The 23,434-nt window shown below is 41.9% G+C and overlaps 1 protein-coding gene across 1 annotated transcript; it reads left to right on the top strand.

Annotated features, from left to right (window-relative positions):
* Nucleotides 1–22,941, top strand: LOC111975088 (zinc finger and BTB domain-containing protein 34-like). Its single transcript, XM_024003258.2, has 2 exons — nucleotides 1–1,071; nucleotides 14,085–22,941. The coding sequence occupies exon 2, from the start codon at nucleotides 14,118–14,120 to the stop codon at nucleotides 15,636–15,638; it is 1,521 nt and encodes a 506-aa protein (XP_023859026.1). The 5' UTR covers nucleotides 1–1,071; nucleotides 14,085–14,117; the 3' UTR covers nucleotides 15,639–22,941.
* Nucleotides 22,942–23,434: the final 493 nt, after the last annotated feature.

The following is a 23,434-nucleotide window of genomic DNA, read 5'->3' as shown; positions in this document are numbered from 1 at the left end:
GGCGTTGTTGGGCTGATAGGCACTGGGCACGATGTAGTTGGTAGCCATGGCGAGGATTGGAGCTCCGGTGGGGACACCAGGGAAACGGCCGCTAGAACCAGCGATGTCGATGTAAGGCAGAGGAGTGCCAGAGTCCACACCGTACTTGTTCAGCCCAGAGGCCATGATGAGGAAGGCAGCGGGGGTCTGATGTCCGCGGGGTGTAGCAGAGGATGTCAGGTTGTTGCTTTGCAGAATATCCTCATACTCAGACTTCCCCTTATAGAAGTCATAGTCCTCACGCAAGATGTGTTTTTTTAACCTTTATTCAACTAGGAAAATCAGTTAAGAACAAATTCTTATTTACACTTACGGCCAAACCCGGACGACGCTGGGCCAATTGTGCGACGCCCTATGGGACTGCCAATCACGGCCGGATGTGATGCTGCCTGGTTTCGAACAGAGAACCTCCCCGCTTTCTGCCACTGATGGGCATTGCCAGAGCGATGGGCAGCACCGTTGTCCATGATGATAGAGTAGTTGGGTCCCATGGCATGTCCTGTCAGAGTGGCGATGGTAAACAGCTCAGGAGACACCTCACGTACCGCCTTCTCTCTCATCTCACAAAACAGGTCGACCATCACCATGCGTCCATCAGCGTCTGTGTTCCCTACATGGACCCTGCGACTCGCACCGGACACCACCAACTAGGTAGCAGCCCATAGCATCTCTCGCCATTGAATACAAGCGGTTGACGTCAATAACCCTCATCGAATATTCAAAAATAATTACAATAATGCAAAGAAAGAATAGGCGGGAGCTTGACAGCCCGCGGTGCCGCTTTGTGGACAACGACTCCGATTGTTAGGGCGGAGGGACATGCATCTTGCCATTATATCCATACTATTTGGTATCTCGTCATTATATCCAAATCTCTGCCCAGACAGAATCATTGGCAGGTCGGGCTCGAAACATAATACACTTCCGGTTGCATAAAAAAATTGCAGCTACTGACACAGCTGGAGTGGGGGAGGCCTTCCACTAGTGAAAGCGAGCTACTGGGGGGAATGGGCGACGTTTGATCGGGAAAAGGTGAGTTTGACAGAGTAAAAACATTGATTTGGACACTAATCGAATATAACCTCATCGTCAAAACGTTGCTGCTTGTGTCATTTTGGTGAAAAAGGTTCCACTCTAGCAGCGCGCGCTAACTGTTCAACGTGGGTAACGTTAGGTAGCGCATACGCCTAGCACATTTTTGGGGAATTTGCCTGTTCTCTTCGATATCTGTTAAGAGCCATGGTCTCAGCCCGCACAGGTTTGTTCTGCATTACATAGCTTGCTTAATATTCAAACACTAACGTTAGCCAAATTACGTCAATTAGACCTAGTTAGCTGGCTAACCAACATTAACTTATTTTGGCTAGTCCCAAGTGTGTCAGTCTTGTGTTTTTATGCCGTAGGATGTAGCCACTTAGAAGCTAGCTAGCCTGTCAGAATTTGTTGCAGGCTGACGTTAACGTCCGTTCGGGCGGCAGCAAACTTTGCTCGACTCTAGACAGACAGACACGGAATAATGCCGTTGCAACTTTTCGAAGCTAATGTCTGTCTCGTTGGCTACTTTTCTAATTCTAGTGGGAGCTAACGTTTGCTCAAATCAAACTTTTTCTCAACAGGATTATCTTGTCAGTGTATCAAGATAACGCCCAGTTCATGTAGCTAACGTTAGTTCATTCCATTTCATTTGCATGGATCCAAAGCAATGGCGCTATTGCATTATTAACGTTCGTGTTTTTGTGGAAATGGGAAGGTCGATTGCCTTTAGGTAGGTAGGTGACAATTGTGGGGAAATACTGTAGAACAAGTAACTAATAAACTAGCTATCTAGCTAGTATCTAACTAAATTACTGTGTTGCAAGTAAAGTTGCCTAGTCTCCTGCATTGTCAGTTGATAGTTAGCTAGGCATTTAGCTAAATAGCATGCAAATTAGCTGCACTGATTGTAAACAAACATTGTAACAGTAATACAGAAATATAAAATGTAGTCTATTGGCTTAAAAAACACATGATGGGTCTGTTTTTTCGGTAGTCAACTTTACATGGAGCATCTGACCTTGAGAAAAGGCCAGGTAAAACCACTGGCGGTCTGGTTGTATGTTGTAAACACTAGTTATAGACATGATGTAAGGACACAGCAGTACAAAGTGCATTGTCATCTGGGGTCATCCAGTTCACCTGCATTCTCCTTTAATTCAAGGGTAGTTATATTAATTTGTTACAGTACAATTGTGTGTGTCCCTTTCACTAGCTAATGCACATACAGTACTTTGTCTATAACTTGGACTTGGTCGAGCCATACCACAAACTCAAAGGGCAGTGCATTGTAATAGTTTATTTTTTTCATATGAAAGGGAAGACAGAAAAACAACACCCTAGAAGCCCATACAACCTTCTAGGGTTTTCTATTGTGCTGCAGTATTATAGGAGTTACTCAACCACTGAATATTTTCACTGCATGGCTTGTCAGAATATACAGACAAACCAATTAAGCCTTGTGCGTGAGTATTATTGACTTTGCACACATTAAACCCTGCATTTATAGTCATGGTTCTCATCAGGATAAGCTTTAAAAGGTTTTAGTCTGCCTCTGCCATCAGTGTTGATTGAGCAGTACAAGGGCAAGCTGCTAGGAATAGCCAGACGAAGGAGGTCTGGCTCTGAATAAAGCAGTAATAGCCTTGATGTGAGGTTCTCATTTTAATTCCTTTATCAAAACATATTTATTAACATGGTCTGTTTTGACATCTCAATGGTGAGTAGTTATTTAGGCTAAATATATGCTTGAAGTTGTATTGGGTCATCTGTTTTTGAGAACAGGTTAAGGAAGTTATAGTTATTACCAGTAGGCTAGTTAGCATAGTGTTGGATTTGCTCAGCTCAGTGCTCCGTTTGGGTGAGTATAAAAGAGAAGGATTTGACTTCTCTGCGCAACGACTTACAGGGAAGTAGTTTTTTGTTGTACTGATTAGACTATGACCAGCAAATAGGCCTATGCAAAGCCTGATTTCCCTTGCTAATTTTGTAATAGCCATTTTTTAATTAGGCCTTTGCTACTTGTAATTGTGCTGCAGTTATTCCACGGCAGCTTGGTTATCAGTTTCTGGTCATTGAAATGTTCTTTCCCCAAAGGGACTGGCCTGAACAGAGATGACTGAACGGAGATGGTACTCCTGTGTAGCTCAGTTGGTAGAGCATGGCGCTTGCAACGCCAGGGCTGTGGGTTCGATTTCCAAGGGGGACCAGTATTAAAATAGATGCACTCAGTACTGTAAGTCGCTCTGGATAAGAGCATCTGCTAAATTACGTAAATGTGAAAACATTTAAATGTAATGGCTGAATGGCGTGAATAGTAGTCCATGTCAGTAATTGAAGTAAGCAGAGGTTAGAGTGATGACCTGCCAATAGAATGAGGCAGGTAGTGACATCCCAAGTGGGGTGTTATTTTCATGGTGTTGGTCGCATTTTGATTAGGCAATAAGCTAAAGGATTGCGTTGTCTTCCAGTGCTTTTTCTCCAATGCATTGGGAATTCTAATAGGCCTGCTACACAGATGATAGGAGATTATAGGCTAATGGATAATGGAACTCTTTCTCATGTCTTACTCAACCCAGAAACCCAATTTCATGTGGGTCAGTGCTACATTTATTAATTCATTCCTTGTTATTTCCAATGCTCAAATTTAAAATACATCAATGTGCTTGCATGTTATGCTGCTCACACCAGGGCAGATAAGATAATCCCCACACATTATCCCCCTCCAAATTCACAAAATACATTTTTCTCAGAAGTCTCCCACTCTGCAGACTATTTGTTGRCCATCTCATATTGCTCTATCATGTCTTGCTTGGTTTTGGCTGCATGCTGTTTTGCAAAATACTGCTTATCTTGAAGTAAGCATTCTTTGCTTGTTTGCCAGTGCTGATGGGCAGGTTTTGGAGGTTGTCTTTGAAGTGTAGTCTTTTGTTCAGCCATAAGTCACAGGCCCACAATAGATTGGACCTTTCATTTTGGGCTTAATCAGACCTGCTAAACTAAAGTGAGTGTTTGTGTTTCCCATCCAGTCCATTTCAGCATTGCTTATGTGACCGGCACCCCTTTGGGTTCAGCTCAGCCACAGAGCATACATTCTTTGGCTGCCCTTCAACTTGGCTCTCAGTTCAGTTTGCAATGCATGGTGTTGGCAGAGGCCACTGATAGGTTTAATATGCACGCAATATTTGCAAGCCTCATGATGGCAGAGTGAAAATAATGTAAGACTGCACCTCCATTTTCCCTTTCTCTCCGTCTTGCTTCTTTCCCCCTCAGTCTCCTGTGCCAGGATGAGAACATATGGGTAGTGTGACAGGTGTCTTGGCAAGCCTTGGCAATTGGAGAAAGTGTTTTCGTTCTCAAACTGCTGACAGAAGATCATGCTGAATTGCCAGAGAGAGGCGGGCCGGGAGGGGGAGAGATGGGAGAGGGGCCGATGGATTGGGGGGGGGAAATAAAATTGTATTTGTCACATGCTTCGTAAACAACAGGTGTAGACTAACAGTGAAATGCTTACTTACGGCCCTTCCCAACAATCCAGAGAGAAAGAAAATAGAAAAGTAATAACACGTAATTATAAATACACAATGAATAATGATAACTTGGCTATATATATATGGGGTACTAGTACCGAGTCAATATGCAGAAGAGGGCAGAGCTGGAGAACGGTCTCAGACAAACCAGTTTTTGTCAAATTGCTCAGGCCAAGTGGCTAAAACAGGATACATTTGAGCAATTCCATATTAAGGTCAACCTGAGCATGAAAAAGTGAAATGGCTTACTTCCTAATTAAACTACTTTCATATTTACCTTGAATGTGTATATTTTGAAGTAAAGACTACATTTGACCTTTTATATTTGCCAAATTGAATGTTATTGTTACTACAAAGTAGGATACAAATTCTCAAAATAAGTATTTTCAGTACTCGTTCTAAGCATAACGGATGTGACCGTTATGGACGCTTCATAACTTGATCAATGACTCACTAGTCAGCAACACTGCATAACACGATCATGATAGAATGTTTATGCCCTTCCTACTGCTTCCAAAGTGTGTTTATGTTTGCAAACAAGCTAACGGACAATTTTTATCTGTGTGTGTGATCTGTTTCGCATGTACTCACGTTCTCATATGAACTGCAATCATGCGTTCTGCTAACTGGAGCATTGCATGTGATCACATGGCATAATAAAGGTCTTAAATTCATAAACATAATTAAGGTCTTAAAAATCCATAACAAAGTTTCACTGGTCATGCTGAGTTTGTTAACTTCCTTGAGTAACTACGGGTACCCCCCAGTGACAATATTGATCTGTATCTGTGTAGTCTGCAATGCGCATGCTTGTGAACTGCAGCTGTCAAGTCTCAGAATCTCTACGAAAGTGCAAACCCTGTGCCACTGGTAGATTATAATTCAATTTATTTTAATTTTTTTACTATTTCAGTAAGGAAAATCAAGAAGTTAACCCTTCATAGGAAAGACGATATAGTAGGGATGAGTGAGGAATGAGTCCAGCTAGCTCAAATAAACAAGGGAATGAAATGGGTGTATCAATCCTTGAGTCTAGGGTTAGAGGTATACACTGAGTCTACAAAACATTAAGAACACCTGTTCTTTCCATGTCTTACACTGGTCAGGTGTAGGCCATGATCCCTTATTGATGTCACTTGTTAAATTCACTTCAAATCAGTGTAGATGAAGGGGAGGAGACGGGTTAAAGATGGGGATGCACCAATATTACATTTTGGCCGATTCTGATATTTTCCTTGCCAAAGAAAATGATACCAATATTTAACATTTTAGCAGCCTTTTAAGCATTCTAGTATAGTTGAACAAAGTGTCATGTTCATTTGTTCAGTTAGGAACAGATTGTTTAATAACTTGTAAATGAGAAAAATGACACATCCATGAATGTATTTTATTGCACAACAGGTATTCGTGACACATATTTTAGCTGCCCCGCATTACAAAGATGGTTAAGTTGTTGGTGGCTCTTCTTACTATCCAATTTTGACTGTATGGAGAAACTTAAACATGCTTTGAAAGAAATATTGGTTTAAACTAAAATGCAGTTAATCAATTTAGCGTTGACTGCTTGAAAAAAAATTGCTGTCTCTAGGCTGTCATAAACTGCTATAAATGGCACAACTTAAACTTTTCAAATGTGCTCAACTGACTTGACTAGTAAAATAAGAGCTAATTTACAACACCAGCTCATCTTTCATTTAGGAATTTAAAAAAATATATACATACACAACTGCTTTGTTTTTAAATTAATTAAAAATCTTGACCTACAGTGAGGGAAAAAGTATTTGATCCCCTGCTGATTTTGTACGTTTGCCCACTGACAAAGAAATGATCAGTCTATAATTTTAATGGTAGGTTTATTTGAACAGTGAGAGACAGAATAACAACAAAAAAATCCAGAAAAACACGTCAAAAATGTTATAAATTGATTTGCATTTTAATAAGGAAAATAAGTATTTGACCCCTCTGCAAAACATGACTTAGTACTTGGTGCCAACAAGGGTTTTGCCAATCACAGAGGTCAGACGTTTCTTGTAGTTGGCCACCAGGTTTGCACACATCTCAGGAGGGATTTTGTCCCACTCCTCTTTGCAGATCTTCTCCAAGTCATTAAGGTTTCGAGGCTGACGTTTGGCAACTCGAACCTTCAGCTCCCTCCACAGATTTTCTATGGGATTAAGGTCTGGAGACTGGCTAGGCCACTCCAGGACCTTAATGTGCTTCTTCTTGAGCCACTCCTTTGTTGCATTGGCCGTGTGTTTTGGGTCATTGTCATGCTGGAATACCCATCCACGACCCATTTTCAATGCCCTGGCTGAGGGAAGGAGGTTCTCACCCAAGATTTGAAGGTACATGGCCCCGTCCATCGTCCCTTTGATGCGGTGAAGTTGTCCTGTCCCCTTAGCAGAAAAACACCCCCAAAGCATAATGTTTCCACCTCCATGTTTGACGGTGGGGATGGTGTTCTTGGGGTCATAGGCAGCATTCCTCCTCCTCCAAACACGGCGAGTTGAGTTAATGCCAAAGAGCTCCATTTTGGTCTCATCTGACCACAACACTTTCACCCAGTTGTCCTCTGAATCATTCAGATGTTCATTGGCAAACCTCAGACGGGCATGTATATGTGCTTTCTTGAGCAGGGGGACCTTGCGGGCGCTGCAGGATTTCAGTCCTTCACGGCGTAGTGTGTTACCAATTGTTTTCTTGGTGACTATGGTCCCAGCTGCCTTGAGATCATTGACAAGATCCTCCCGTGTAGTTCTGGGCTGATTTCATCACCGCTCTCATGATCATTGCAACTCCACGAGGTGAGATCTTTCATGGAGCCCCAGGCCAGGCCGAGGGAGATTGACAGTTCTTTTGTGTTTCTTCCATTTGCGAATAATCGCACCAACTGTTGTCACCTTCTCACCAAGCTGCTTGGCGATGGTCTTGTAGCCCATTCCAGCCTTGTGTAGGTCTACAATCTTGTCCCTGACATCCTTGGAGAGCTCTTTGGACTTGGCCATGGTGGAGAGTTTGGAATCTGATTGATTGCTCCTGTGGACAGGTGTCTTTTATACATGTAACAAGCTGAGATTAGGAGCACCCCTTTAGAGTGTGCTCCTAATCTCATCTCGTTACCTGTATAAAACACCTGGGAGCCAGAATCTTTCGGATTGAGAGCGGGTCAAATACTTTTTCCCTCATTAAAATGCAAATCAATTTATAATTTTTTTTACATGTGTTTTTCTGGATTTTTTTGTTATTCTGTCTCACTGTTCAAATTAACCTACCATTAAAATTATAGACTGATATTCTTTGTCAGTGGGCAAACAAAATCAGCAGGGGATCAAATACTTTTTTCCCTCACTGTATACCTGCCATGAATGAACAATAGAAAAGCCATTGGTCTTAGTAAAATTGTTTCCAGTGACTCTAGATGGCTGGGCTACAATTAGAGGTCGACCAATTAATTAGGGCCGATTTCAAGTTTTCATAACAATCGTAATCTGCATTTTTGGACACCGATCATGGCCGATTACATTGCACTCCACGAGGAGACTGCGTGGCAGGCTGACTACCTGTTATGCGAGTGCAGCAAGGAGCCAAGGTAAGGTGCTAGCTAGCATTAAACGTATCTTATAAAAACAATCAATCTTAACATAATCACTAGTTAACTACACATGGTTGATGATATTACTAGTTAATCTAGCTTGTCCTGCGTTGCCTATAATCGATGCGGTGCCTGTTAATTTATCATTGAATCGTAGCCTACTTGGCCAAAAGGGTGATTTAACAAGCGCATTCGCGAAAAAAGCACTGTCATTGCACCAATGTGTACCTAACCATAAACTTCAATGCCTTTCTTAAAATCAATACACAGAAGTATATTTTATTAAACCTGCATATTTAGTTAAAAATATGCAGGCAATATTAAACTAGGGAAATTGTGTCACTTCTCTTGCGTTCATTGCATGCAGAGTCAGGGTCGTTGCGAACTAATTTGCCAGAATTTTACGTAATTATGACATAACATTGAAGGTTGTGCAATGTAACAGGAATATTTAGACTTATGGATGCCACCCGTTAGATAAAATACGGAACGGTTCCGTATTTCACTGAAATAATAAACGTTTTCGAAATGATAGTTTCCGGATTTGACCATATTATGACCTAAGGCTCGTATTTCTGTGTGTTATTATGTCATAATTAAGTATATGATTTGATAGAGCAGTCTGACTGAGCGGTGGTAGCCAGCAGCAGGCTCGTCAGCATTTATTCAAACAGCACTTTCGTGTGTTTGCCAGCAGCTCTTCGCTGTGCTTCAAGCATTGAGCTGTTTATGACTTCAAGCCTATCAACTCCCGAGCTAGTTAGCAGGGTGCGCGCTAATAGCCTTTCAATCGGTGACGTCACTCGCTCTGAGACCTCGAAGAAGTTGTTCCCCTTGCTCTGCAAGGGCCGCGGCTTTTGTGGAGCGATGGGTAACGATGCTTCGAGGATAGCTGTTGTCGATGTGTTCCTGGTTCGAGCCCAGGTAGGGGCGAGGAGAGGGACGGAAGCTATACTGTTACACTGGCAATACTAAAGTGCCTATAAGAACATCCAATAGTCAAAGGTATATGAAATACAAATGGTATAGAGAGAAATGGTACTATAATAACTACAACCTAAAACTTCTTACCTGGGAATATTGAAGACTCATGTTAAAAGGAATCACCAGCTTTCATATGTTCTCATGTTCTGAGCAAGGAACTTAAACGTTAGCTTTTTTACATGGCACATATTGCATTTTTACTTCTCCAACACTTTGTTTTTGCATTATTTAAACCAAATTGAACATGTTTGATTATTTATTTGAGGCTAAATTGATTCTATTGATGTATTATATTAAGTTAAACTAAAAGTGTTCATTCAGTATTGTTGTAATTGTCATTATTACAAATAATTAAATGCATGTTAAAAAATCTGCTTTTTTTGGTCCTCCAATAATCGGTATCGGCGTTGAAAAATCATAATCGCTCGACCTCTAGTTACAATATGACTGCCCATTTACAATTTTAACATTTGGGGATAGTTTTTCTTCACAAAGAAGACCTGCTCGGCTTTGTTACGAGAGTCTGTTTCTGAAAAGGCTGCACTGAAAAGTCTGCTGCACTGAAAAGGTGCTCACTGTCCACCCTAGTACACCCTAGTACATAGAGCACCAAGATACTTGCGTTTCCATCTTGTCCAGCTGTGTCTGTAACATTTCACGTAAACCCTGTTTCTTGTCTGCATCAAAGTAGTGGTCCTTGTATCGAGCATGGTGGCGACACAGTAAAGAGGCTCAGAGAGAATACCACCGAATCACATGTTCACAGCGAGTACTTTTGTAAGTTTTAACTCCACGGTCTGTTGGAAGTTTTGTTGAGCAGGCGTTTTAATGCCATGACAGAGGGTATCACGTCTGCTGCAGACGCAGTTGAAGAGCTTATTTCTCGAGTCAGTTGTTTGAATGGATCTAGGATTGTGTTCATGTTTTCAATGAGTCCACTGGTTTGTACTGATGTGTTGCAGGTAACTCATAGTCAGCTGCGTACACGCCAAGCACTCATTTTTGTTCCAGCAGGTTCTCCATGTAAAAAGTACTGTTCCTTCTGGTGGAAACGTCTTGTTTAAGCCTTTTCGTTTTCACTCTAAGCTGCTCCTGTATTGCTTGCAGGTGGCTGTATGCTAGCTCTGAGTGTTTAAAATTACCCACTATCTTCCTAACTTGCCACTGTGTCAGATATGCTGTGTTGGGCCAAAACACCTTCGTTCACAGCATGTGTGCCATGCATGGAAAACTGGCGACTCCGCATTCTTCAAAAGCCTTTGTCATGTTACATGCATTATCACGTAGCACATCGTGTACTTTGTTCTTGGGGTTTTCAAACATGTTCTCAAATGCCATTGAAATGGCAGCAGCAGTAAGAGAACCAGCACATTCTTGAGCATGCAATATGGCTTTCCTCAGTACGAAATCCTCGTCGACCCACTGTGCTGTCAGACTCAGCATGCTCATGGGGCTGACATCGCTGGTCCAAATGTCAGTTGTGAAGCTAGTAGCAGTTGACGCCCATAGCAAGTAGCTCGCTGATGTGCGATTCAACAATACTGTGTAACTACGGTAGGGAAACATCTGAAAAATAGTGCCTACTTGGTAGTGTGTACTGGTGCTCGACCAGTCGGCGAAAGCCAACATCATCCACAACAGAGAACGGTTGATTGTCAATGGCAATGAATTCCATTATCTTGGTGTTAATGGATTTCACCTTTGAGTTGTCTCGCTGAAATGTTTTTACTCTTTCAAATGACTGCTCGACTTGAACTTGTTTAGTTGTTGGAAGTGTGCGCCTAGTTTTTTTTCTGCTTTTGTCCTAGGTAGTCGCTGAACGTCTGGGGGATGATGCACTTTCAAATTAGTAATTAGGTTTGTGGTATTGAAAGATTTCACTTTCTCCCCTCTGGAAATAATAGCAGCACAAACGTTGCATATGGCCTTTTTGTTATCTTCCTTTGAAACTTCGAAATAGATCCACACCGCAGACATTGTGGGTTAGGTTTGGAATGCTGTGTTGCACGTGTAGCGCTGTATTTTTTTGTGGCTTCATTACGTCACCTACCTACGTTATCCAGGTATGCACGTCAGCTTTGACATCGGTTTTGCACATCGGCGTTAAACTAGACAATACGGTTGAGGCCCGATGTTGGCATTTTTGGCTAATATCGGCCGATTGTGATATTCTCACTGATATATTGTGCATCCCTAGTTAAAGAAGGATTTTAAGCCTTGAGACATGGATTGTGTATGTGTGCTATTCAGAGGGTGAATGGACAAGACAAAAAATATAAGTGCCTTTGAATGGGATATTGTAGTAGGTGCCAGGTGCACCGGTTTGTGTCAAGAACGGCACACAATTGGCCCAGCATCGTTAGGGGAGAGTTTGGCTGGGATAGACTGTCATTGTAAAATAAGAATTTGTTCTTAACTGACTTGCCTAGTTAAATAAATGTTAAATCTTTTTTTTTTTATGCACCGCTGCTGGGTTTCACACTCAAGTTTCCCGTGTGTATCAAGAATGATCCACCACACAAAGGACATCCAGCCAACTTGACACAACTGGGGGAAGCATTGGAGTCAACACGGGCCAGCATCCCTGGGGGGGGGGGGGGGGCAATTTAATTAGGAAGGTGTTCCTAATGTTTGGTATACTCAGTGTATATACAGGCAGTTTGTGGGATTGGTAACAGATAAAGACTGACTGATGCTGTTGAAATTTGAGGAGAAACGACCACACAGGATTTGTGTACATCTTGCCAGCCAAGAATGACAAGGCTTGGGTGGCTGCAGGTCAAGTTGTCCAGTCCCTGTGTCCTTTTGTGGACAACGGGGAGGGGGTTTCATAGAGCCTATGCTGGCAGATTAAAGGGTGTGAGATTAACACAAAGCATGAGTTTATTAAAAAAACTTTTGAGTTTGAGTTTTTGTATGCTTATTCTGTTACTCAATAGGTGATTTGACAACATTTTAATATTTTTAATAAAACATTAATGATCTAGAATAAAATTACTGAAACTTTGTACATTTGAAATGGTTTGCAGTTTCATTTGCGGTCTGTCTTTTGGGACCCTGTCACATCCATAACATTTTCCTCTAGTGTTATTGTGAAAGTGCAAATATTTCTATAATTGTTGAAGTATGCAGCACTCTAATTCAGAATGAAAGTAGAGTTTTTCCAAATGAAGAATTCTGAATAAATTTTCTAGCACATTTGTGCATTTATGGTTGCTTAATTAAGATGGGACACATGAGTGCACTTTGATAGCCTATGCAATAACTATTCAAGATACTGGTTATTTCTTTAATATATAAACAGTTATTTCGCACAGCGTCACCTCCATAACAGAGAATCTCCCATGCATAATGGTACATGTATATGTAACAATTTTTTTATTTTCATCGTTGTTTTTGTGTGTAGCCAAGCCATTCTTTCAAAGTGGCTATTAATATTTTACCCTAAGACTTTGAGATTGACTTTAGCTGGTGTCTCCATTCTCCCAAAAATGGCTGTCCATTTCCCTCACATAAGTTTTGTTGTTCCGTTACTTTCAAAGTGGCATTACTTTATTGTATTACTGTAGTTTTGTGTCTACGCTTCCCCTATAGGGTTCTACAAATGTCTGTGAGACATTTTGTTTCTCATTCTGTGTGGAAATGTCACATCCATAACACTGGAATTTCCCATTTGGCTCATTGCATTGGTAATTACGGTGCACTGGCCTGCATTTTCAACCCTCAGAGGGTGGTTAAGGTATTTCCATCTATGTTGTAGGCTACAGCATTTTTCTTTTGATCTCCTTAACAAAGCAGTGTTCAGTGCTACTCTGGGTGTGACTTTCTGACATTTACAGCTAGGCTGGGCTGGCTACCACTTTCTTGCCAAATAACCAGATTTTCGTCTTTCTTTGCCAAAACATATAAAACAACATGCTAGTGTAATTAAAATGCACAAATCCTTTTAGAATACATTCTATTCCACATGGAGGACTACAGTTCTTGTCATATTCCTTCTAATTACTAATTTCAAATTGTGTCAGACTACCATGCTGCAGCACTGTCTATCTGTTCTGACCTCCAAGGTTTAAGGGCCTGCTTTGTTCGTGCTGTGAGGATTTTCACTCCAGATGAAACATCTGCTTGTATTTTTTGTTGTCGTTAGTTGTTTTTCTGTGGTGCATATTACTTGTTTTCTGAGTGCTTTTGTGTGTTGAACTTGTGCACTCCCAACACTAAAGACATCCTGAAATGGGTGGAATGAATATGCTCTTGCACGCCATCTCCAAACTTGGATGAGGCTGCAGTTATCCCTACAGTCATTCCTTTGGCAAATTACTGTGAAATTGCCCAGCTGCTGAATGGATCTTATTTCAAATCCAGATTTCCAAATTGTTCTCTTACGAGAGTCAGTCGGGTCAATGCTGAACTAGGCTTTGACTCTCAATGCCTATTACTGTAGTATGTCAAATGCACAACATTTTTGCCCAGGCGATTATTATCTGAATAAACGCTATATATATTTTAAAAAATATACCTTTTTCTGGCAAAGAATGAGAGGTTAGTCTAACTTGTACTGGCCATTTTGAAAGCATACAGTATCTTCTCAGGCCAGTGTGAATGTGAAATTCTATTGGCTGTAGCCAGGTTTCTTAGTGTTGGCATATTTCTGGCACAGACAGCCAAAGTTTGCTCATGAAGCATGCTTGTTGCTATTTGGCTGTTGTGGCACACCATGACTCTATTTGTAAAATATCTAAAATGAACCTCAATGTTAACTGTCAATGTTCTTTTGTATATTTTGTATGTGAAAATGAAACTTGAAATGCACTAGTCACTAAACTGTGACTGCATGCAGGTGTTCTCAGATATATCCTGATTCTTGGTCCTAATGATTGTTTTGTTTTATTTTCTGTTTCTGCCAGGTTGTCTACAAACTGGTTAGCCATATCCAAGAGATGGATAACGGCAGCGCCTACATAGAGTTTGACGTGCCAGAGTTCAGCAACACCGTCCTCAACCAGCTCAACGACTTGCGTCTGCAGGGGAAGCTATGTGACATTATCGTTCACATCCAGGGCCAGCCGTTCCGMGCCCACAAGGCCGTGCTGGCGGCCAGCTCYCCGTACTTCCGCGACCACTCYGCCCTGGGKACCATGAGCGGCCTGTCCATCTCCGTCATCAAGAACCCTGAGGTGTTTGAGCAGCTGCTGGCCTTCTGCTACACTGGCCGCATGTCCCTGCAGCTCAAGGATGTCGTCAGCTTCCTCACAGCAGCCAGCTTCCTGCAGATGCAGGCCGTCATCGACAAGTGCACCCAGATCCTGGAGGGAATCCACTCCAAGATCAGCAGCGCCACCAGCCCAGACGAGGGCTCCCAGGCCAGCCGCAACGGTGTTAAAGACAGCAGCCTCTTCATCAACCCCACACAGATCTCTCCCCCGTACTACTCCAGACTCAGCATAGAGGCCCGCTCTGAGCTAGCAGCAGGGAAAGGCCATGGCAGGGCGCGGCACCAGGAGGAGGGCCAGTCAGACCGCCGCAGCAGTGACGGTGTGTCAGAGCAGGAGGCAGCCACGGAGGGAGAGACTGAGCAGGTGGAGCTGATTGGGAAGGACGGCCAGGTGACAGACGTGCATGTGAAGTTGGAAAAGACGGACCGGCCCAGCTACTCCGACAGCTCCTCGGCAGGCGACGATGGCTACCACACAGAGCTGGTGGATGGAGAGCAGGTGCTGGCTGTCAGTGTTGGCTCCTACGGTCCCGTCATCCAGCCAGCCGGCTACACTTACTCAGGCCTGTCGTCCCCCTGCTTTGTGAGCCTCAGCAGCTCCAGCCCCTCCCGCTCCATGCTCAGTGGCTTCAGGGGCGGCCGGGCCAGAGCCAAGCGCCCCCCTGTAGCCGTCCCAGCAGAGGTCCTGAGTCAGATCAAACCAGGAAACGCAGAGGACAGCAGCGAAGCAGTGTTGGGTCAAGCAGGCTTTGAGAATGACGTCCAGGAACGGAGCCTGCGCAGCCAGTGGTATCCCTACAATGAGAGGCTCCTCTGCATCTACTGCGGCAAGTCCTTCAATCAGAAGGGCAGCCTGGACCGCCACATGCGCCTGCACATGGGAATCACACCCTTCGTCTGCAAGTTCTGCGGCAAGAAGTACACTCGCAAGGACCAGCTGGAGTACCACATCCGCGGCCACACGGACAACAAGCCCTTCCACTGTCAGATCTGTGGCAAGTGCTTCCCTTTCCAGGGAACCCTCAACCAGCACTTGAGGAAGAAGCACTTGGGGGCCACAGAGGGCACCAATCACATGGACTCTCCAGAGAGGACGGAGGGGAGCTCTGGTCAGAAAGACCCAGAGGATGCCTCTGAGGGGATGGCCTTTGAGACGCAGTATGCTGAGGAGGCTCCGGCCACCGACATGGAGGAGAGCTCAAAGTGTAGCCCTGAGGAAGCCCAGGTGTCCAGGTGTGATTTTTAGGCCCCTGTTCTGGTTGAGGAAGCTTTAACATGTTTTCAATTATTWTTTTWTTTTTTTATGTTTAGGATTTCTTTTGGAAGCGGCTCCTTCAAATGTTGAACCTACCTTGTACTTCCAGGTTTTCCGCCTGTCCATTTTAGTGAAAGTAGAAACATAGAATAAGAAAAGAAAAGGGTGCTTTTTAAAAACCAGATTATTTCAAAAGGAAGGAGAATCAACTTGCTATTGATAAGGTGGCCTCAATAATCAAGGCCTCCTTGTTGTTTTTGTTTTCTCTTTAATCTTTCCATGTTTTTTAAACATATTTACAGAGTAATATAGGCATGTTGCAATAATTGATATTATGAAAGCTCTGCTGCTTGTCACAAGTTTTTACCTGACCTGTTTTTGCACATGTGGCCAAAGGTGGTCACTTTACTCACAAGGAATTATTTTTCTGCAAGTGCAAAGCTTCATGTGACATATCTGTTCAATACCTCATGATACAACTACATACTCATAACAGACAGTATTTTATGAAACTCCACCAGGTTCTACCTCATAGCTAAGAACCTAACAGGAACAGAAGTGTTTTCCGTTTAAAAAAACAAACAGTTTTGTTTTAGGATCTATGTGTTATATTTGCCAAACTCTAAGCAGAACAATCCTCAGTCTCAACACAACGCCTTGATACTGTAGACTAATGTTCCTTGCTGGTTGTATGAACTCTGGACCTTGTCCATCAGTTCATGGTCAACAAGGATGTAATGTGGTCGAAGAAAGGATTTGCTATATTTAAGCAATAAGACCCGAGGAGGTGTGGTATAAGGTGAGTATACCGCGGTTAAATGCTCTTCTTACGCACGACGCAACGTGGAGTATATTGGCCATATACCACAAACCCTTGAGGTGCCTTGTTGCTATGATAAACTGCTTACCAATGTAATTAGAACATTTAAAAATATTTTAGGGGTCATACCCATGGTATATGGTCTGATATACCATAGCTTTCAGCAAATCAGCATTCAGGGCTCAAACCACCCACTTTATAATGGTGTAAAAGAAATATAAAGTATGTTGTGTGTTTGCATTGAGCAAGCTCAAGGACAGTGGATAGAGTACAATAATAGAACACAATACATTACATGATTTCCACTGTCTCTGTAGCTAAGATCTAGTTTGCTTTTCAGAACACACAGGAGCAGATTCCACTTATCTGGATCTTTTTTTACCCAGTGAAGGTCACATGCAGTTGGCCACGGTGTGTTTTACAGATGTGATTCTATCTATTAATCGACATGGGATCAATGATTGAGCCTGACATTGAAGTCATTGGAGTGTCTTCCATTCTGATGGTGTTTAGTTAATTATTCTCAACCTGTTTATGTGAAACTGTTTTTTTAATCTGTGTGTAGATGATGCTCAGTGCAGAGTTCCCCTCATTAGCTTGGCACAGCAGGCGCAGCGCTGCCCTGGATCTGTGCATGGAATCAATATGCTCACAGTATGCAAACAGGGAGAAGAAGGGAATATCCGCCATCTTGTCATGGCATTTTTCTGTTCACTCCATTTCATGAGAACTCTTGTTCTGCTCTCTTGTTTTCATTTACTGTTTCTGCCCTTTCCTGATCAGACGTAACTGTTGAGATGAGGGGATAAAATGGGAAAGCGCGTAGTCTCATTGATGCTTCATTAGAAATTAAGAGGTTGATGGCCAGATGGTAGAGGGTTGTGAGAGAAGGTTGTGAACCAAAGTAATGGTGCACTTTTTGTGAGTAGAATAGTGGCAGTTAGGCCTATGTTAATTTTTTACATGTTTTTAAGAGCAGTGGTGACTGGTGACCATCAGTTTATTCTGTGAAAAAAATAGGCTTTTTAATAGTCAATGATCAAATTATTACTGCATCAGTCAGTGTAAGTCCATTTGACAACAGATTGGTAGCTAGKTTTTTCAGTGTGAATTGGTAAATAATAATCAAAGGGCACTGCTGGCATTGGTGATGGTGCTCTGCTTGTTTAGAGATTAGCTGGGCTCTCAGGGCTCAGCAGTTGGATGAATGTCATTTGACCACATTTCACTACTTTTGTTAAAGATTTCATTTTTCATATCGTCATAAGTCACTAATGCACACAATATGGTTGGGATGGGAGGTAGGCTATGTTTGTCAGATATATATTGCATTACATGGCTAAGCATTGCAATGCCACAATGCCATGGCATAGTTTAGGTGGCGAACGGGATTTCAATATTCTTATTGTGTGAAAATGCTTCTAAGTGCAGTAGTTTTTAATAATATGGGCCTAAATTCTGATAATTATTGCTCTAACGTCCTAGCCCAGATCAAGCTCTTTATTTGGTAGATGCGGTTAAGATCAGGTGGAAAGCTGATCCTTAAAAATCACTTTTTGGCGACAGTAATTTTGCTCCATTACCCCTCTGCTTGCTGACTTGCTATTTCAGCAGTGAGTTGCCTTCCTTGTATCCTGTTATCTTTTAGTTTTTACACATGAACACACAAAACCATAATTACAGTATTGCAAGGAGCTAGCAGGCTCACTGTTTAGAGAGAAATGTCCCGAAAAGCCCAGAGGTCCAGGTGGGTGCGGACAAAATAATTTCCTCTTCATTTAATGTAGCACCACCATTTACTATGCCTGTTTGTTATTTTTCGGTTGTTTGCTGCATCTTTTATCACATTACCAACCCCTTGCCTTTGGCAGAACTTGGTTTCATTATTTTGCTGTGATTTTGTTTTCATATTGGTGTTGTGCAGTTTTGCATGTATTTCCATATTGTGTAATGTTAGGTCACCAATGCAGTCTTTTCTCCACTGAATGCTCACTACACAAGTGGTTGGCTCATTGTTTCACCAGATGCTGTTGGAAACTGTTCCGTTTACAACCAAAAGGACCTTTCTGTGATTCAGTGCGCTATCTGATTCACTGTCTCCATGTCTTGTTGCTGGTCAGTGACAGCCCCTTCCCTTTTTGTTTTATTTTTGTATTTCTCCATCAACAGAACATATGCTTGACAGTGTTGTCCAAAGTCAGCCACAATCTATTGTTCTCTGTCTAAATGCCTGCTAGGCTAAGTCTTGGATATTTATGTTATGCTCTGTGTGGTAATGCACTCTGCACATTTGCAGAACCATCTCTGTAAAGTCTTAACCCTGCTCTTATTGAATCTGTCCCTCTGTCCCCCTACAGATTTAGAATTGGGAATCGACACTGAACAAAGTTATAAATGCAACCATTTTTGATTTTACTGAGTTACTGTTCATATAAGGAAATCAGTCCATTTAAATGTATTCATTAGGCCCTAATCTATGGATTTCACATGACTGGTAATACAGATATGCATCTGTTGGTCACAGATACCTTAAAAAAAAGGGTAGGGACTTGGATCAGAACCAATCCGTGTCTGGTGTGACCACCGTTTTGCCTCGTGTAGTGTGACAAATCTCCTTCGCATAGAGTTGATCAGGCTGTTGATTGTGGCATGTGGAATTTTTTCACACTCTTCTTCACTGGCTGTGCGAAGTTGCTGGTAATTGCCGGGAACTGGAACACGCTGTCGTACACGTCGATCCAGAGTATCCCAAACATGCTCAATGGGTGACATGTCTGGTGAGGTAATGGAATTATGTACAGCACCACAATGGGCCTCAGTATTTAAGCATGCTATCTCTGTGCATTCAAATTGCCATTGATAAAATGCAATTGTGTTTGTTGTCCTTAGCTTGTCTGCCAATACCACAACCCCAGCCCCACCACGGTACACTCTGTTCACAACGTTGATATCAGCAAACCTCTGGCCCACACGACACCATGCACGCGTTCTGCAATCTGCACGGTACAGTTGAAAACGGGATTCATCCGCGAAGAGCACACTACTCCAGTGTGCCAATGGTCATCGAAGGTAAGCATTTGCCCACGGAAGTCGGTTACGATGCTGAACTGCAGTCAGGTCAAGACCCTGGTGAGGACCACGAGCACGCAAATGAGCTTCCCTGAGGCAGTTTCTGCAGAAATGTTTCGCAAACCCACAGTTTCATCAGCTATCCTGGTGGCTGGTCTCAGACGATCCCGCAGGTGACGATGCCGGCTGTAGATGTCCTGGGATGGCGTGGTTACACGTGGTCTGCGGTTGTGAGGCCGGTTGGATATACTGCCAAATTCTCTAAAAGGACGGAGGCGGCTTATGATAGAGAATTAACATTGAATTCTCTGACAACAGCTCTAGTGGACATTCCTGCAGTCAGTATGCCAGTTGCACGGTCCATCAACTTGAGACGTGGCATTGTGTTGTGACGCAGCTGTACATTTTAGTGGCTTTTTTATTGTTCACAGCACAAGGTGCACCTGTGTAATGATCATGCTTTTTGATATGCCACACCTGTCAGGTGGATGGATTATCTTGGCAAAGGAGAAATGCTCACCAACAGGGATGTAAACACATTTGTGCACATTTTGTTTTTTGAAAAAAGCTTGTTGTGCTTATGGGAAATTTCTGGGGTCTTTTATTTCAGCTCATGGAACATGGGACCAACACTTTACATGTTGCATTTATATTTTTGTTCAGTGTACTTTACCATGTAAAAATATGGTCCTTAATAGGTTATTGTGCCAGGAGTCAAATCAAAGGTTTCCCTGTGGATAATTCTCCAAAGGTATGTCTATACATTGGGCCAACAAGAGGCATGATGAGTTTTCTAGATAATACTTTTTTTCCCCAGTTCCTTGCTATTTCCAACTGATGGTCTTGTTACAACACACTGCAGTTGAATCCCACATAGGATGTTGCCAGATATGATAGTCATATCATGAAAGAAATGTATGAAGCCATAAGTACTAAAATTGAGATTGTTTCATTGTCATTTTAAGATGCCAACCATACAAATCCTAGAAATATTTTAAAGAAAAATAAGCTTTTGAATCTTGATCTGTGCCTTGCCATACAAACTATCACTAGCTGTATATCCCTGTGGATATAAAGCATCTGACACTTACAGTAGACATTTGTTTTGTGCCTGCCTTCAATGGAAAGAATAAAAGGATCGAGGACAAAGTATATCTATTGATAAAGTACTGTTGATTTTCTTCACTTTTAATTTGGATTTTTTTWAAAATTGTAATAGTTTATGCAAAAATGAAATGTCTACAAGGGAATAGGCACGGAGAATCATGTCTGAGATACATGCCCATGTTGCTCTCTTAAGTTAGCAGGGTAATGGGCACCTCGTTTTTAGTCAGCCATACCATTTCCTTGTCATCAGACCCTTTTTGATACTTGTATCCATTTGATAATGTGATGGATTGTGTTTTGTTATATCGTGACTTGCATGGCATCTAATCACAGTCATGAGCTGTTCTGTTCCTCTCTCCAGAGGCTGTTTTGTATGTATACTGTATCCTTTCTGTTAGCACTGAGGACTATCTAAGATCTCCTTCAGTCTCAGAGAGAGGAGAGTACAGCTAGACTCTTCCCTCTCAAGATTAATTTTGTTACATCTGGCCAGGGGGACAGCTTGTTGAGAATGAGCAGGTAAAAACAAAGTGCAAATGTGCTCAGTTATAGCTGTTTTGCACATCACTCACATCACCCACACATTTGTTTAGAAATGCTGATTGCAGTTTTTGGAACTTAACGTTAGTTCTTGTTTTTGTCTCATCTGGCATATACTTAGAAATAGCATAACCTGTCTTTTGATACATTCATATTCCAGAGGGATATATCATTCTAGTCTCCCCTTTTTAAGGGATTACTTTATCTTTAGGGACCTTTTTTTCCCTTAAATGGTGCTTTTAGTCTGGTCAGGTTATTTATTGATTTTTATATACAAAAGACTATATACATGCATATATATATATATATACATTATAGGGGGATGGAGGGGTAATTTTGTTTAAATGCTTTTATAAACTTAAGTTACTAATACCACAACACTCACCAACCAACTGAACCTGACACTTGTTTGCATTCACTCTGTTTGTTCAAAACTATTCATATTAAAGGCGGGGGAGCGATATTTGTGGGCCAGAAGTAATCAAAACGAAGTGTTTACAGGGAAGGCTGTTGGACTACTTTTTGAATTTGCAGCTCGTTCGATTACTTTTTTTAAACTGATTAACTTCAGGTAGTTTATGAACACTGATATAGATTTCCATAGCTTCTCAGCCTTTCTCCACTGTGTAATATACAAAAGCAATAACCTTTTTTTAAGGGGATATATTGGTATCAATGAGACTAATCTAGTTCTTGGCCTGTCACTTCTCAAACAAAAGCTGAATGTCAGGGAGCTGTAGAACTAAAGTAGGTCGAGGACAATTTGATATAGATTTATTTTTATATATTTTGTGAATCTTTGGACCGGTTAGGTGAAAATGCTCATTAGGTGAGACTGGTATTGCTGGTCTTTTTAAGTAGGCATCCAAAGCCTAAAACTATCAGTGAACTGAAATGCAAAGCTAAACATGTGATTCCGTCAAACCCCAATGCCACTGGTTTTAAAGTTGCACCTCCATCTGTGTCAAATACTGAAAGGGATTTTGGGCTCCACAGCCACATAGTGGGAGTGGCAATCTGTTTCATTCTAAAAATGTCAAGGTCTTCCCTTTCCCCTCGAGTACTGAGACTATAGTTTTAGCGGGTCAGAGTGGAAGTGGTCAGTGCTGCTTTAACTAAATGTTTAGACTGACCTGTTTCATTCTCTTTGATGTGAAACTCCTTGGTCTCTCACATTCTGTGGTATCTGGTTAAGTATGTGGTCATATGGCAAAAAACTAAGTAGAACTCAGGGTTTATACTAGTGTTATAAAGTGGTCACGCTGGGCATACAGCTCGTGTGTAGAATTCAACGTGCACTTATATTCAGGTGGGGAAACAAATCCTCAGTCAGTGGTTCCCAAACATTCTGCCTCAAGGGTCTCACTGAACCCATGTTTTCCATTCCCACTCTGCATGCATGTGACGAGCTTCAATGCTGAGGAACAGGGGAGACCTTTTAGTTTGGCCCATTGTCCGTCCACCTGCCTCTAGTCCGTTCTACATACAACCACACAACCCAACTGTGAACCTCAACTCTACTGTTTTGTACAATGATGAAGTAAATGAAGCTAGCTAGAGCTGATGCTTTAACTGTTAACTTGCCATTTCTGAATTTATTTTATAGCATGAAAAATATATTTATTCAAATTATATTTTACTCATCATTCTGTTTTGCTTTATTTTGGTTCATAAGCTTGTAAATTGCTTTTTTATGATACTATGAAATGTCAAAAGAAAATGTGTTTTTATTTGTAAAATAAAGATGCTCATTTGGCACTCTCTTGTCCAGTAATTGTATTGTACTAAAGGTGGAGGCGAGCACGTTGTAGGTGAGACATTGTTGGGTGAAGAAACTGCAGATACGACCTGGCCAGCAGAGGGACATCACACACTCCTCATTTGCTGCTGCTACTGTTTATTTTTCTCTTATCTATCCTGATGTATAGTCACTTCACCTGCCTTCGAGTACATATCTACCTCAACTACCTCGTACCTCTGCAGATTGATATGGTACTGGTACTCCCTGAATATAACTCCATTCTTGTGTATTTTATTTTGCTTACAATTTATTTTCTACACCAGTTGTATTCGGCGCATGTGACATAACATTTTATTTTAAAAATGTAGATGTTGCACACAAACACTAGCTACATTACCGAAGATTAAATTTTTTAAATGACTACTAGACCGTTTTTTTTACTGAATTCAAGCAGTCACTCACTAGCCAGGTTTCCATCCAAACAATTCATGAGGATGAATTACCTGATGC

Source organism: Salvelinus sp. IW2-2015, linkage group LG15 (assembly GCF_002910315.2).
Source record: "Salvelinus sp. IW2-2015 linkage group LG15, ASM291031v2, whole genome shotgun sequence".
In the NCBI taxonomy this organism is placed as follows: domain Eukaryota; kingdom Metazoa; phylum Chordata; class Actinopteri; order Salmoniformes; family Salmonidae; genus Salvelinus; species Salvelinus sp. IW2-2015.
This window is presented reverse-complemented; position numbering and strand designations above follow the sequence as displayed.